Source organism: Vulpes lagopus, chromosome 24, assembly GCF_018345385.1.
Source record: "Vulpes lagopus strain Blue_001 chromosome 24, ASM1834538v1, whole genome shotgun sequence".
NCBI lineage: Eukaryota > Metazoa > Chordata > Mammalia > Carnivora > Canidae > Vulpes > Vulpes lagopus.
The window spans coordinates 16,854,072-16,869,859 of NC_054847.1; the positions used below are offsets into that span (position 1 = coordinate 16,854,072).

At 47.7% G+C, this 15,788-nt stretch overlaps 1 protein-coding gene across 5 annotated transcripts in view; it reads left to right on the top strand.

Annotated features, from left to right (window-relative positions):
* MGAT5 (alpha-1,6-mannosylglycoprotein 6-beta-N-acetylglucosaminyltransferase) overlaps positions 1-15,788 on the top strand; it is a 286,577-nt gene that overhangs the window by 66,271 nt on the left and 204,518 nt on the right. For 3 of the 5 annotated variants that reach the window (XM_041739318.1, XM_041739319.1, XM_041739322.1), the window contains one exon: positions 8,228-8,610. In XM_041739318.1, the coding sequence (XP_041595252.1) occupies positions 8,370-8,610 (241 nt within the window). In that variant the 5' untranslated portion in view covers positions 8,228-8,369. The remainder of the gene's footprint in view (positions 1-8,227; positions 8,611-15,788) is intronic. The other 2 variants (XM_041739321.1, XM_041739320.1) reach the window with 1 other exon arrangement.

Sequence of the window (15,788 nt, forward strand, 5' to 3'; positions counted from 1 at the left end):
TTCAGATGGGTGGGGTTGGATTTCTTTCCTTTCCCTGCGCACACTAGGAATGCAGGTGGAGCATAATAAATGAAAACTCTGGGCAGAGGCCTATCTTGGTTTGATCGCTTGAAATGTCGAAAGGACTGGGCCATTAAAAGCCCAGACATCAAAAGCAAAACAAAACAAAACACAAAACCGGACATTGAAAAATCTTCCCCTAGTATCCTAAAGGCGTGTTGTTTTAGTGGGTATTTTTCAGTTAGTGACTCAAAATAAGACTTGTTGAGCCGGGTCTAAGGGGAGCAGGCTGTTTTCACTGAGAATGCGTTTTTCCTGTTTATAAAGAAAAGTACTAGAATGTGTCCGAGGACCAAGTCACGAAAGTGGGGAAGAAGGACTCCTCCTGTTTGCACCTGTTTGAACCAGCACCTTGGCTGGTTCCTGAGCTCCTCTTCTCCCTAGGATGGGGCGTTGGTGAGCTCAGTGGTTATCACAGCTGTCAAGGATTCCTACTTCACACCGGGAGCTGCTGCTGCTGAGTGGGCCCTACAACTGGTTTCAGGATGGTGGTACTGGGCCTATGTGTCCGGGCCCTTCTAGGGAGTGAACAACTTCAGAGCAACTTCTCAGGACTTTGGACCTACTTTGAAAGAAAAATCGGCTTTGCTTTTCCTTCCATCTTCCCTCACTTGTCTTTTTAATAACACGAGACCTCCCTAGTTAGAGCAATAGTGTCCCCCCAGACTCTCTCTTAAGGAAGATAAGACCAGTAATGCCATAAATGTGTATTTTTCTTCCTGTCTTTGATTTTACCAAACCCCTGATGGTTGGTGGGACATGACATTAGAACTATAGTCTAAGCTTAAAAGACAATTCCCCAGACACTCGACATCACTCTTCATACAAATGGAGAAGTAGTAGGAAATTGTTTCAGAGTTAAATTATTAACATTATCTAAAGACTCTGGTTACTGCTTACAAGTCCAACAAGAAGCCTCTGAAACTTACATTTTACAACTGACCCTCATCTCGCATTTAATTAGGGTATCAGTTCTCTGTCATATAGTTTTTTATGAGTAGATACGTGGCACTGAATTTTATGGAGCAAATAAGCAAATGAGACTACTGCCGAGCATCAGTATCCTGACCAGATAACAGAGATTCAAAGTTCAAACTCCACCCTTACAGAGGTAGCTAGGGAAGTTTTGTTCTGAACCTCTACAGTGTAAAAATTTTTCTAACAGATTTTTTTTAAGGATTTTATTTATTCACGAGAGACACACAGAGAGAGGTAGAGACATAGGCAGAGGGAGAAGCAGGCTCTCCGGGGGGAGCCCAATGCGGGACTCAGTCCTGGGACCCCAGGATCACACCCTGAGCCAGAGGTAGACGCTCAATCACTGAGTCACCCAGGCATCCCCCTAACAGATTTTTTTAAAGAACATATTTTAAGTAGAGAAACACAAAATTTCAATGAAAGCATCTGTGGAACCCCAGAGATAGAAATCTCTCTGGAACCCTGAAGTCCTTTGAGACACAGTTTGGAAACCAGTAAGTAGGATCCTTCACCCCTACTCCTCCAGGTCTGACAGTGTTCTGTGCTTCTACAACTTTCCCAATTTCAAACATGCAGAAACTGAGACAGGAAGACTTGTCTGGGATCACACAGTGCCAGTGGGTAGAGCAAGCTGTAGAGAGTCAAGATTTCCAGGCCTGGGAACAGATACGCTTTCCAGTTCTTTCTTACCATTCCTTCTGGTGTCTTCCTGTGAAGACATATATATATTTCTTGGATAACCAACAATGAAACCAGCAGCCTCCCCCAAGGACCCACCCACCATCACTTGTTCCCCTTCACATCGCTTGTCTTAGAGACCTTTTCATTCCCACAATTACTGTCCCTTTGGGTTTTTTTTTTTTTTTAAGATTTTCTTCATTCATGAGAGAGACACAGAGAGGCAGAGACATGGGCAGAAGGAGAAGCAGGCTCCCTGTAAGGAGCCTGATGTGAGACTTGATCCTGGACCTGGGGATCATGCCCTGAACTGAATGAAGGCAGACACTCAACCAGTGAGCCACCCAGGTGCCCCACCCTCTGGGATTTTTGTCAGGAGGTTTTTTTTTCTTTTTCTTCTCATACCTAACTGCCTTATTCTCTGTAGTTGAACCCCATTTACTCAAGGGCACAGTGATTTTCCACTACTGTATGACAATATCTTAGGGTGAAAACTTCTGACAGGTAAGGGACAAATACAGACTTGGAGTGTCAGGGTTCTTCTCTGTGGTTCGCAGCAGGAGGAGGTCTTGGAGATCATTGCTCACTTGTATTTCTTCATCTCATTTCCACCATCCTGCCCTTCCATCTAGCAGACACTGCATGACCATCCACTGTGTGCAAAATGTGACCGTTCCTGGTGTTCTCCATCTTTGGGGCACTTACGAACCCTATAGGAGAGATGAAAAGGACGATTATCCCATAGAGTAGGTAAAAAGCCTTTCAGAAGAAGCACAAACTGCTGTGAGTGTTCCAAGGAGGAGGAGCTGTCTTCAGTTTAGGGAGCCATGAGAGGCTCTGTGCAGAAAGTGGGGTGCATTTATGAGATCTGGGTGGGATTTCCCAAGGCAACGTGGAAGAGCAGAGCTGACTCAGGATTTCTTGAGTGTTACTGCATAAGATGAGGCAAAAATTAGGCAAAGAGCCTCCAGTTACAGATAGATAGGACGGGCTTCACGTGGTGCACAGCGAGAACAGAAGAGGTGTGTGGATGACTGTTCGAGCACAGCTGACCCATGTCAGTGTTGAGGGGCGGTTCTGCGGGGCCTTAGGGAAAGATCACATCTCCGTGGTTGGGGCTGGCATTGCTCCTGAAGGGACAGGCATTTCCAGCTTCCTTCATCGTCTGTAGAGAACGCTCCTGATGTAAGGAATGTGCTCTCCAAGGATGTCGGATGGGCACCTGCAGGCACTACTTGCTTCCTCTGTCTCCACTGGAACTGGGCTATTGTTCTGTGTGTTCTCCATTGGTTTGCAAACTTGGCATCCAGCAGGCAAAGCAGACCTTGCCTTGACGGGGGTGGGGGGGAGTGGTCTGTAAGGTTAATGGGGGGCTCATAAGAGCAGCCATATGTCTGATAGCCAGTGGCAGATTTTTCCATGTAATTTCCATCACTTCATAGGCCTGTGGTGAGCCCTTAGTGATGGCACAACCTGGCCTTGGCTGGACTGTAGGGGAAGAAGTGGGTCCTTGCTGGGGCTCCAGTGGCCTGTGAGGCTCATCTGCCTGTCTCCACATACAACTCCTCTTCATACCCCCAACTCGGGAGGTGGGCTTCCCTCTTTTTTCTTTTTTCAGTAACAGCTTTATTGAGCTATGATTCATATATCCTGTAATTCTCTCGTATAAAGTGTATAATTCAGTGTTTTTAATATATCTACAGAATTGTGCATCCATCACAGTTAATTCTGGAACATTTTCATTATTCCCCCAAAATCCTGCATGCTGGGCTGTCCCGTCCCAACTCCCCTATTTTCACAAGCCCAGAACAGTGACTGTTGTACTTTCTGCGTCTCTAGATTTGCCTCCTCTAGACATTTCATAAAAATAAACTGATACAATATGTAGGGTTTTTTTTTTCTGGCTGCCTTTTTTCACTTTGCAGAATGTTTTTAGGGAACCTCTGTGTTGTAGCACATAGCAGAACCTGACTTAATCTCATTGGTTGAGTAGTATTCCACTGTATGTTTTTCTCATCTGTTTGTCAGTTGATGGACATTTGAGTCGTTTTAGTTTTATTATGAGCAAGGTTGCTATGAACATTTATGTACAAGTTTTTGTGTGGGCATGTACTTTCATTTCTCTGGGGAGAATTTTAGGAGTGGAGATGCCTGGGTCACATGGCAGCTCTGTGGTTAACCATTTGAGGAACCGCCAGCCTATTTTCCATAGCAGCTACATTGTTGTACATTTCCACTCGCCATATTATAAAGGTCGCAATTTCTGTACATCCTCACCAACACTTGTTCTGAGCTCCCTTTTTTGAGTGTAACCATCCTAGTGGATACAAGCTAGTATCTCAGGGTGGTTTTAATTTGCATTTCCCTAATGGCTAATGATGTTGCACATGTTTTCATACGCTTTTACTTTTTAAATGAGAACCGACACGTTTCTGTGCCAAAGATCTTCGATCTGTTTCGGGAAAGGAGGAAGCCAGATTTTATTGTGTGGAGTGAATGGGGAGGAAGGAAGTGAATGCTGCTCTTTTAGGAAGTACGGGAGTAGAGGAGGTGCATATCAGGATGGTTAGTGGCAGTGATGGACCTAGAAGCTTAGTTCATTGCAAACAGACTTGGTGCAGACTTCTTTCTGGAGCACAGACTGGGTCGTGGCCTTGGGCTGGCATTGTTCTGGTTGGCAACAGGGCCTGAGATAGACTGTGTCTTTGTGCCTTTTGGCTCCATTTTGCAAGAGGCTCCAGCTAAGTTAGGACGTCTGGAGGCAGGCAGATTCGTAGCCAGATCCACCGCTGTTTGATCATGACTGTTCTGCAGCCTCTTGATGAATTTTGCAACTGTCGCTGCTGATGATCGTTACGTCCTTTCATGGCTCTGGCACCGTCTGGTGAGGATTGCTGTCCCCTTGCCCTCCCGCCCCCCGCCCTGTTACTGTGGGAGTTAGGGGTGTTTCCCAGGTACTGATTTTGAAAAGTCTTTTAAGATTCTGAGCTGGTAAGGATCGAGGAGTTTTAATTCAGTTCTCTGTGTGTGCTGGGGGTATGCTGAGATAGTTGCTGATATTTCATACTGTAGATTCCATTGGAGAAAAGAATATTCCTGGCAGTTCTGTGGTGACTTAAAATCCGGGCCCTCAGTAATCAGAACTGTTCTCTGAACTTGGAATTAGGGATTTTTTCACTCCAAATTTGTATGTCTCTGAGCTGGTACAGTTTAACGTTGGCTGGGTTTCTCAACCATCTTTTTGCTGCTCAGATATGCCACTTGGGTGGTTCTGACTGTCCCCCAAGGCAGAGAAACACACTACCTTCTGCTGAGGTCCTTGCCCCGTTCTTGGACTTGGCCTTGCCCTTGCTTTGTAGCCTTGAGCAGCTTCTTCAGGGGGTTCATTGATGAAGTAGAGTGGAGTTCCCTGTCTGAAAGTTAACAGGTAATAATTCCTGTATGCATTTGGGGTCCTCCTCTAAAATAGCAAAAGCAAATTGCCAGATGACTGTCATTTTTAGTATAGCGTGTAGTTTAGTTGCCTTGGGAAAATCCCTTTAGCCCTCTGGTACAGTTGACTCACTGGTGTGGGTTATCAAACAGGAAGCACAGCCGCTTCCTAAGGACCTGGGGCAGCCCTCAGTGAAGAGAAGTGGCTTTGAAGCATCAGCCCCATGAGGCTGGGATCTCAGTCTTGTTTGTTCAGTCCCTAGGGCCCGATGGCAGCAAGTACTCAGTATATGTTATAGAGTGAGTGGAGGAGAGATGGCAGGGGCATCTGGGTGGCTCAGTGGTTGAGCCACTGCCTTTGGCTCAGGGCATGATCCTGGGGTCCTGGGATCGAGTCCCACATTAGGCTCCACCCAGGGAACCTGCTCCTCTCTCAGCCTGTGTCTCTGCCTCTCCATGTGTACCTCTCATGAATAAACAAATAAAATCTTTAAAAAATAAAAGAAAAAGGGCAGGTGTTGCTGAGCCAGCCTTCATTTGGAAGGGCCGGATACAGTGCCCTAGTGTCTGGAGGATGAGCTTGCGTGGTCATCAGGTGCCCCTGCAGCCACTGCCCTTCTCTGAGAATGTACTTGGTGGTGGGGGGAGGGTCCCTTAAAAGATGTCATGGGATCCCATACAGAAACTGGCAAGCAACCTATATAGACAGACAAGTGTTTTAAACTGCCAACTGGCAAGGGATGTCGTAGCCTGGAACAGTAGGGAAAGCGGTCTAAAGCCAGTGTGACTGGAGCTGGGGCTTGGGTTTGGTTTATTGGTGTGTTGTGCAGAGGGCCAGGCAGATAGGGAAAGCAGCGTGAGTGAACACGAGGAGACCCTGAAGGGGTCGGATGTGCAGGGTTACAGTGGTAGCTGACCAGCAGGTGTGGAAGGTGTGGCCAGGACCGAGGAATTTAAGTGACACGGTATTACGAGAGGGAGTCGGAGCCATGCTGTATGGTTAGTGCAGTGGTATGGCAGGGTAAGGACATCCATCTGCCTGGATTAGAGGCGCTCAGAGTGGAGTAGCCCTCAGAAGCGCCTGGAGGGCTTGTTGAAACACAGATTGCTGCCCCTTTCCCCCCAAAGTTGCTGATGAAGTAGGTCTGGGGCCTGATAATCTGCACGTCCCACTGGTGTTTCTGCTGCTGTGGAGTTCGGGACCGTGCTTTGAAGAGCCACTGGTCTAGAACTCAGGAGTTGGTAATCTTTTTCTGTTAAAGGCCAATAAGTAAATGTTTTAGGGCTTTGAGCTCCATAGGATTTCTATCACAGTTTCTTCTTTGCAACTTACGACAGCCTTTTAAACATGTACAAGCAGATGTTGGCCATAGATAAGCAGGCTAGTGGGGACAGAGGGGTGGCGAGGGAAGGCAGTGCATGGGGTCCTAGGCTGTCCCGAGATTGTCCCTCTGCCACATAGCTGGTTGACCTTGGGCAAGTTAGTCTCTCTGGGCCTTTGTTTTTCATCTATAAAGCAGAATGACAATAGTAGTTCGGACTGTATAGGACTCTCCTGAGAATTCAGTGAGCGCGGGCACAAAAAGCATTTATCACAATGCCTGGGACATACCTAGAATTTATTTATCATTTACTATTAGGAGCTGTCCTACCAACTACTGATAACCGTTCATAGGTGAGGAAAACAGAATGACCAACGCAGATCTGCCACATTACAGATTCTGGAAGCTGATTGCTCCACAATCTCACCCTTCATTCCTTCTTAGCCTGTTTACAAAGAATACTTTGAATTAAAACATACATACACTGAATGCATCCTGAGTTAGTGCCGCATAGGAGATCATTGCTCAGCTTTTCCCTTGGCACACTTAGAAAATGGTGCCAGTCTGTAAGCTGGCTCGTTCTTGGGCCCAAGACTCCGGTTCAAGGGCTGGAGAGTTTGGCCTCCTTCTAATCCATTTGCAACCTCAGCTTCAGCCTCATTCTGGGAAGACTTGCTTGGCAAAGTCTTGTGGGCTTGGTATCCAACACCAAATAGGATCTGGCTGTTGAGTATTGAAACCATGCCTTTTATTTATTTTTATTTATTTTTTATTTTTTTAAGATTTTTAAATTTATTTATTCATGAGAGACACACACACACACACAGAGAGACAGAGACAGAGACACAGGCAGAGGGAGAAGTAGACTCCATGCAGGAAGCCCAACGTGGGACTCGATCCCAGGACTCCAGGATCACGCCCTGGGCCAAAGGCAGATGCTAAACCACTGAGCCACCCAGGCTGCCCGAAACCGTGCCTTTTAAACTCACATTTTGCCCCATGGTTGTGAGTGAAAGTGAGAACCTACAGGAAAGGAGGCTGTCATGTGCTCAACATTTCCTGTGCTGAAGTGTGCAAATGAGTGGTGAGGTGCCTCTTTCACTCGTGGTAGCTAGAACAGGAAGACCATGGGGGTACCCCTGGCATAGCCTCTGCTCTGGTGCCGGGGGAGAGGCCACCTGGTGGCCCCAAGAGCTTCACTTCATCTCTCTCCAGACACTGCTGATGCAAGCGGGCCATGCTTACATAATACGGGGGCTTGCTCCCCTTTCCTGGTCTACTGACCCCTGCAGAGGCACCCACATTCTGCAGTTGTGTGCTTGAATCCTTGTCAGAGCACACAGTCATGACTTTGTAAGCTCGAGTTCCAGATGCCTGGAAGTGCCCGGTGGTGCTATGACTCCACCCTCCACTTAGGTTTTTGCTGACATTCGGTGAAATATCCTTCCATCTCCTCCCCACCTTGCAAAACAAGCTTCCTGTTTTGAACTTGGTCCAGACTGGAACAGCCCTGCTACACCTGTTAACATAGTCAGACACGCATTTCCTCCTCTGTATTTGTGCAGCTCTTTGTCGCCCAGCCAGATTTCCCCTCTCAGCTTACAGATCTGGAATCATAACATAAAGATATTGAACCAGCAAATTAAGAAAAAAAGGAAGTCCGCGTTTTGGAGCTATTGGGAGTGAACACATGGCTCCCGGTGGGTTTCCCTGTGCTTTGCCACGACCACTCTGCTAACCTGCCCCTCTCTTCACAGCAGCATGGAAACGGGGAAAGGAAATCAGCTGACGCAGGAGCCAGAGTGAGACTGGTGAGCCCGCAGACCCAGCCTGCATCATGAACTTGTGTCTTCCTTCTGCGTTTTAAGAGCCAAGGGCAGGTGAAGTTGCCAGAGAGCGATGGCTCTCTTTACTCCGTGGAAGCTGTCCTCTCAGAAGCTGGGCTTCTTCCTCGTGACTTTTGGCTTTATCTGGGGCATGATGCTCCTGCATTTTACCATCCAGCAGCGAACTCAGCCTGAGAGCAGCTCCATGCTGCGTGAGCAGATCCTGGATCTCAGCAAGAGGTACATCAAGGCACTGGCGGAAGAGAACCGGAATGTGGTGGATGGGCCATACGCTGGTGTCATGACAGCTTACGGTAAGTGCTGTACTCCCAGGGCTTGGGGCTCCTTGGTGCAGTGTGCCTCTGCCTCCAAAGGACTCCAGAGGCTCGCGGCCTCAGTTTTATCACAGATAGAGTGCAACTCTTGCCACTGCCTTTGCAGCAGCGAGTTGCACACAGAGGGATCCTTCTAGAAACCTAAAGCCATGCCCTTTGGGACACTCTGAGTTCTTGTGCATACTGACTGATGGTCAGCACTGGGAGCAGCCGGCAGCACAGTTAGCACTCTGTTGGTTGTGTTTGTAGCTAACTCTTCTTCCTTCAACACATGTCTAGATTGCATGATCTCATCTGGGAGTAGGATCAGGGAATGTAGAAAAATATTCTCGTTCTCTTTCCCTAAACAAAACTTAATTAAGATTGGGTGGGGGTGAGGTAAGAAGGGTGGGGAGGACTGTGGGGAGGAATGAGGACTTGGGGGGTGGGGGGTGGACAGGGTGAGGTAAGGAGGGTGGGGAGAAACCCAAAGCCAAGTGTGTGCCTCCCTCCGGCCAGCATGTAGGACACTAGGGCTTTCGTGCTGGCTAACAGCTTTCATCTTTGGCTTCTTGAGAGTTGACTGTTCTTGTTTCTTGCCCTTATCTCTAACTGCCCTGACTTTGAAAGAAGTCTTATTGTACACGTTGTTTTTTTGTGTCGGTACCTAAAACTCTTTTAGAAATGAGGTTGAGTGGGAAAAAAAAAATTGCATACAGAATATTACTTATTTTTCTTTTGGCAAAAGTTATGCTTAATATAAAAAAAGCTGGAAGCCCTAAATGTGCCAAAAAAAAAAAACACCCAAGAATAAAGAAGATCACATATAAATCCACTCTTGGAAATAACCATAATGAACATCTCAGTGTATATCTTTGTGATATTTTATATATACATGCAAAAATATACATATATATGCAAAATACTTTAAAAGGCATAGACGCACAAATAGAAAACAAAGATTGTAAATGAAATTTGGATCATACCGTGTGATGGGGAACCCAACTCCCAGCTCTGCTGTGATCACCAAGTATAGGAGTAGACTTAATCCACAGAAGATGGCCTGGCCTGTCTTGTTGCTCATTGACAAATCTAGTCACTGAACAGAGACCTTAGTGGCCACAGGGTTTGGGACTCTGGGGTATCCTATAAATGAGATCCAAGAATGGGATTGGCCGAGGTGGACAATGTTGGAGCTCTCCTTTGTGACACATCAATCCTGGGCTCTGAAGTGTATGGAATTCAGATGGCGTTTTCCTGAAAATGTACAGAGCAGCAGTCTGAAGCTTGAGTTCAAACACAGGAAATCATACTTAATTTTACATAATTTTTTTCTTTTCAAAAGGATCCAGGAAATTTGGTTACTTGTAAATTTCATACATATATTTTTGGTAAGGAGAAAATGATTGTTTTGTTTTTTGGGTTTTGTTTGTTTTTAAAGAGAGAGGTGGAATTGGGGCAAGGAGCAGAGGGGAGGGAGAGAGAGAATCTTAAGCAGGCCTCAGGCCCAGCACAGAGCCTAAGGCAGGACTCGATCTAATGACTCTGAGATCTTGACCTGAACTGAAACCAAGAGTCAGATGTTTAAACAACAGAGCCATGCAGGTGCCCTGAAAATGGTTGCTTTTAGCCGACAATGTGGAAATTCTTTTTCACTGCCTACTGTTGGAATGATCACACTGTCTGCTTTTAATCTATTTGATTTGGCAGTGTCTGTAGGCATTGGCTTTCAACATGTCTAAATAAATGCCCCCTTTTGTGACCTGATGGATTACAAAATGAGAGACTCCATTTTGAGAACCCACACTGAAAAGCAGCTAGGTAGATTTTCAGAGGATGTAAAATTACTCATTGGCTTCAGTCTTCTATAATATTTCCTGAATATCATAGATAAACCATCAGAAAGAATAAATAACGCAAACTGTCAGTGTTAGTGTCACTTGTGTGCAAAAAGTAAATATAAAAAATAAAATCGATGCCATTTTCAAGTTTCTGGTTCGGTACATCCCATCGGTTATATATTTTGGGGGAGAGGCAAGTAGTCCATTACTAATTTCCTCCTATTGATCGCAGTCTGTCAAACCTTTTCATGGGGAAGAAGAAACCCCATAAATGGTAAATTTATAGACTTTAAATTTTCCTAGTTGTTTGGAGTCTTGTTAGGTCTTGTTTACTGCTGAACATCTCCTAGGGTAGGCTTCCTCTCCTTCCCCAGGGGCAGTGATATGGTCGTAGCTTTCAATCTTGTAGACTCGGTGTATTGTAAAAGGTTACCAGAACTCCAGAGTAGTCTGTTAGGATTCTGGCCACCTTATATGCTTATGCACATAGGAGTGTGGAGCTTAGAGAAACTACAAAAATGGGTTCTAGCTTCCTCCAGTGTACAGGTGACCCTTAGCAAAGTCATTATTCTTTTTCTGAGAAACACCAAAGAAACAACCAAACGGGCCCTGTTGGCAGATGTCACACACACTGCTGTTTTTCTCTTGCATCTCATCAACCCTGCATGTCAATCAGAGTGTCTTTGGAGCTGAGTTGGTGGAATTTAATTGGACCCGTGCATATGTGCTGGAGGCCCCAGGACCATCATTTGGCAAAATCCCACTAAAACAGGATTTGTCACATTGGAACTCTTGGCATTTGGGGCTAGATAATTCTTTGTTGTGGGGACTGGTCACACGCTATAGGATGTTAAGCAGTATCTCTGGTGTCTGTACCCACTAGATGCCAGTGGCACCGCCCTAGTGGTGACCATCAAACATGTGTCCAGACATGCCTCCCTCCCCACCTTGGAGGACTGTTGAGCTAAGAGTGAGACAGCAAACACAGCATCTTAAGAGACATTCTCAAGCAGATAGCTAGTTTTTGTTACTTAAAATTTGACAGCCTTGCCTTCTCCATTTCTTGGTTCTGGGCATCAGCAACTGGGATTGAGTGAGATGATGTGGTCCAGGGCCAGTCATGGGAAGCTGGAGAGCCGTTCTGACATTGCATGCTTCCCGCGGAGTCCATCGGTACCAGTTGCAGGCATGTCAGCAGCCAGGCTGCTCTGTTGGTTGACATCAGGAGATGCAAAGACCACAGGATACTCAGTGGTTTATCTGGGCTGGCACAGAGGGGATGAGGATGCCTGAGACATTGGTTTGCAATCTTTTTTTCTGCCACAGATGCAGCCCATGTACAGAGCACTGCCTAGACGCCTGCCCTAAGAGAGTAAAGAGCTGATCCTGTATGGCTGGTATCTGTGTCTGCTCTGAGTCAGTCCCATTATTAGATCAAAGAAAGAAAAAAAAATCTTCTTTCTCTCATCCACATATTGGCATAATCAGAGGCTCTTAGTATGATGCATGCATGTCTTCTGTAGCTGGGGGCAGGCATTTGAAGAATCATAGTACCTGACTTCAGATTTTTACCGATTTTTTTTAAAGATTTTATTTATTCATGAGAGACAGAGAGAGACAGAGTCACAGGCAGAGGGAGAAGCAGGCTCCACGCGGGGAGCCCGATGTGGGATTCAATCCCGGGTCTCCAGGATCAGGCCCTGGGCTGAAGGCAGGCGCTAAACCATTGAGCCACCCAGGCTGCCCAGATTTTTACTGATTTTTAAAGAATCCCTGGCTTGAGGTCCTAGAGCAGAAGGGTTCAGCGAACTGTGACCTGTGGGTCAAATTTAGACCTCTGTCAGTTTGTATAAACGTTGATTGAAACAAAACCACTTCCAGTTGTTTATAACAACTGTAATAGCAGAGAAATATAGTAAAACCAGGATTTTAGAGGACATCTAAAATATGCTGACACCATCTTTCAGAAGTCCCCATAATTCAGTCTAAAATAGGGGCCCTGGGTGGCTCAGTGGTTGAACTCAGGGCGTGATCCCGGGGTCCTGGAATCGAGTCCCGCATCAGGCCTGCTTCTCCCTCTGCCTCTGTCTCTTCCTTTCTGTGTGTCTCTTATGAATAAATAAAATCTTAAAAAAAAAATTCCGTCTAAAATACTCATGGATCAGGTCACATCCCTCCTTGACTCAACAGTTTTGCAGGACTCCCATGGTCTAATGCCTGGGCAGCAAGCTCGCCTTGGGCCGGAGCCTCCTGTTGTTATCGATAAAGTGTTTGGAAGCCTCGGTGCCCCTCTGTTGTCTGCAGCTGTTTTTGTGCCACAACGGCAAGAGCCGAGTCGTTGCCACAGGGACTTGTCAAGCCTAAAATGTTTACTCTCTGGTCCTTCACCAAAAACGTTTGCCAATCCCTGCTCTATCCATAGGGCACTCTTTCTATGGGATTTTGCTTGGTATCAGCTCTGCATTTGAATCCACTTTTTTTTTTTTAATAAAGACTTTATTTATTCATGAGAGACACACACAGAGAGAGGCAGAGACACAGGCAGAGGGAGAAGCAGGCTCCATGCAGGGAGCCCAACGCGGGACTTGATCCCCGGGTCTCCAGGATCAGGCTCTGGGCTGAAGGAAGCGCTAAACCGCTGAGCCACCCGGGCTGCCCCCCTGCATTTGAGTCCACTTTAAGACACCTTTGTATAAGCTGCACCTCCAAGTGTTGTGTTTCTCTGTCCCTTGGAAATGCTGCTTCTCAGTGGCAGGTCAAGAGATGAGCACTGAGGAGCCTGGGCTTTAGAGGCAGTCAGTGTGGCTTTGCCACATTCAGGCTGCCTGGCCTGGGCCCCAGGGGTGACACACGGCTGTTGGGGTGCATATCAGCTCCCGCCCCACCACCCACCACGGGATTGTGCGGTGTGAGCGAGGTGCTGCGTGTCGTCAGGTGGTATTGGTTTGACTAGTCCTCGAACAACAGGAGAACTTTCAAGCAGTATCTCCTCCCCCGTCCTGGTTCCGTTGATCTGCGCAGAGACTTCTGAACTTCTTTTGGGATTTGGTAATTCAGAAGTAGTGCCTGGAAGATGTCCCGGGCAGCCTGTGTGGGACAGTCGGAGGATTCACTGGTGGGGTGTGGAGGGCGTTGTGTGTGCGACCCTGACACTGCGGAGAGGCTTGTGGGGAGCCAGGCCTCCACCGTCTCCCAGGCCTGCACGGCCGGGCCCTGCCTGTCAGCGACTTCACGGGCCTTGTGTCACGAATGCTGTCACTCACCCGGCTCAATGGCGTTCTTGTTTCTGAGGTGAATTGATCTCTGTCTCTCATGGCCTGACCCAAATTCTGAAGCCCAGTGATTACCTCTTATCTACAACCCTGGCCCTCGTCTACTTGTGCTCTCTGGGCAGTTGAGAGGCCACCTCCCTTTGTGGCCCATCCACACCTTATTAACCGAGACCTTTCTTGCCTGTTGGCTGCTCTGGATGCTGGGACGGGGCTCAAGCTGAAGCAGCTGGAAGTCTTCAGCTTTTCTGCTACCCCCCCCTTCCCCCTCCCATATCCTGTTTTCCCTCCTGACCTCCTACCCCGCCTTATCGCCTGTGTCCTGGTTCCCTCGACTTCTTGAACCCCAACTGTCCCCTTCATGGGCTGTTATCCCTCCAGCCTGGCACTGTGGGAAATGTCTGTGCGCTCTGCAGGTATGGGGCAGTGCTGTCTGGGCTTCGTGCATCCAGCTAGAAAAAGACAAACCAGGCCCCTGCTCTCATCATGGAGGCTCTGTTCATTTTGGGAGGGAGAAATAATAAACAAGACATCATCAGAGAGTAATAAATCCCAGGAAGAAAAATGTCAGGATGTGTGATGTTTAAAAAAAAAAAGAAAGTGCATAACGAGCTGTTTGGAGTGAGAAGGTCAAAGAAAAGCCTGTCTAAGGAGGTGTCTCTTAGCCCCAGTGACACTGAGGAGCTGCCGGGTAGGGTGGGAAGAGGGCGGTTGAGGCCGAGCATGCCAGGTGGAAGGCAGGGCCTGTGCCCAAGGCCTGCATGTGCATACTAGGGGCAGAACGGAGGTTGCTGTGGCTCAACAATGTGGGCAAGGAGCAGTGCGGAAGGTGGGCAGTGCATACAGTGGCCGTTTGGGCTCTGGATCTCAGTATGATGGAAGGTGGAGAGAGGAGTAGGAGAATGGATGTTGTGTGAGTGAGCCTGGACTACCCCTGTCTGGGGACCTTGGCCCTGCCCTCACATCTCCTGTTAACCCTTGGGCCGAGGAAGAGAGGTTAAGAGGAAGGGAGTTCCTCCCATTTCCTTAAGGAGGCAAGGCTTGCGTACAGTAGGCCCTGGAGAAGAAGGCTAGGATGTTTGGTTGCTGGTCAAGGGGCAGTGGAGCAGTAACTGTCGGGCTTCAGGTGGTCCTCGTTGGCCTGAGGATGCCCATTTCTAAGGCCTTGACATCATTTAGGGTTCTGCTTATTAGCTGAAGGGAGACCCCCACCGTGATGTGGTCTGGTGGCCTGACGTAGCTCATAAAAGGGGGCCCGTGCCCTGTGTGGCAGACCTGGATAACATCTAGAGAGTCAGACGGGCTTGTACGCATGTTTCATCCCATCCCTGCTACGGAAGAGAAGCCAAAAAAAATCTTAGGATGGAGATTTAAAAAAAAACAAAAAGCCTGTGAATGTTTGGTTTTTTTTTTTTTTTTTTTAAATTCATTTATTTGCTTTTTTCTTTTTTGCCTCTGTTCCTACAAAGATGGTCAGGGTATTGTTTTCTTGGAGGGCTGGGGTGATGTGGAAAACCAGCACTGCCAAAGCAGCAATTCTCTGCCCTTGAGGGAAACACACTGTTTTGGAGTGACACCAGTAGAGGGGGAAAAAAAAAAGTTGCTGGGCTGTTTGGTGTGTGAGGAGGCCATGGTTCCTCTACAGGGATGCGGCTGGTGTGATTAAGGAAAGGACTGTCTGCTTTAGAAAGTTTGGAACCGAAAACAGGCCTCTCTGGGCTTGGGACTTTTCCAGGGATGTGTAGTAGTGGTGCCGGGGCCCCCGTGCCTCCCCCTTTCCCCTCCCCCGCCCCCCACAGTCAGGCCCGGTTCCCAAGCACGCCCAGTGAGGCCTGGCTGCACGTCTGAGGAGGGCCTCGGGGGCTCTGTAGATGGGAGAACAGAGTGTGTGTCCCTGGGAGGGATTGGAGCTTCTTCTTTGTCAGCAAGGCCTGTCCTTTCCTGCCTCGTTGCTGCTTCAAGTCCTGGCTTGAGGAGAGAATGTGCATGAGGGGGTGTGGCTCTTGGGCTCAGGGTGTCCTGGCACCTGAAGTGGGGTTGCTCGCCTCACCTGGGGGCTTGTCAGAAC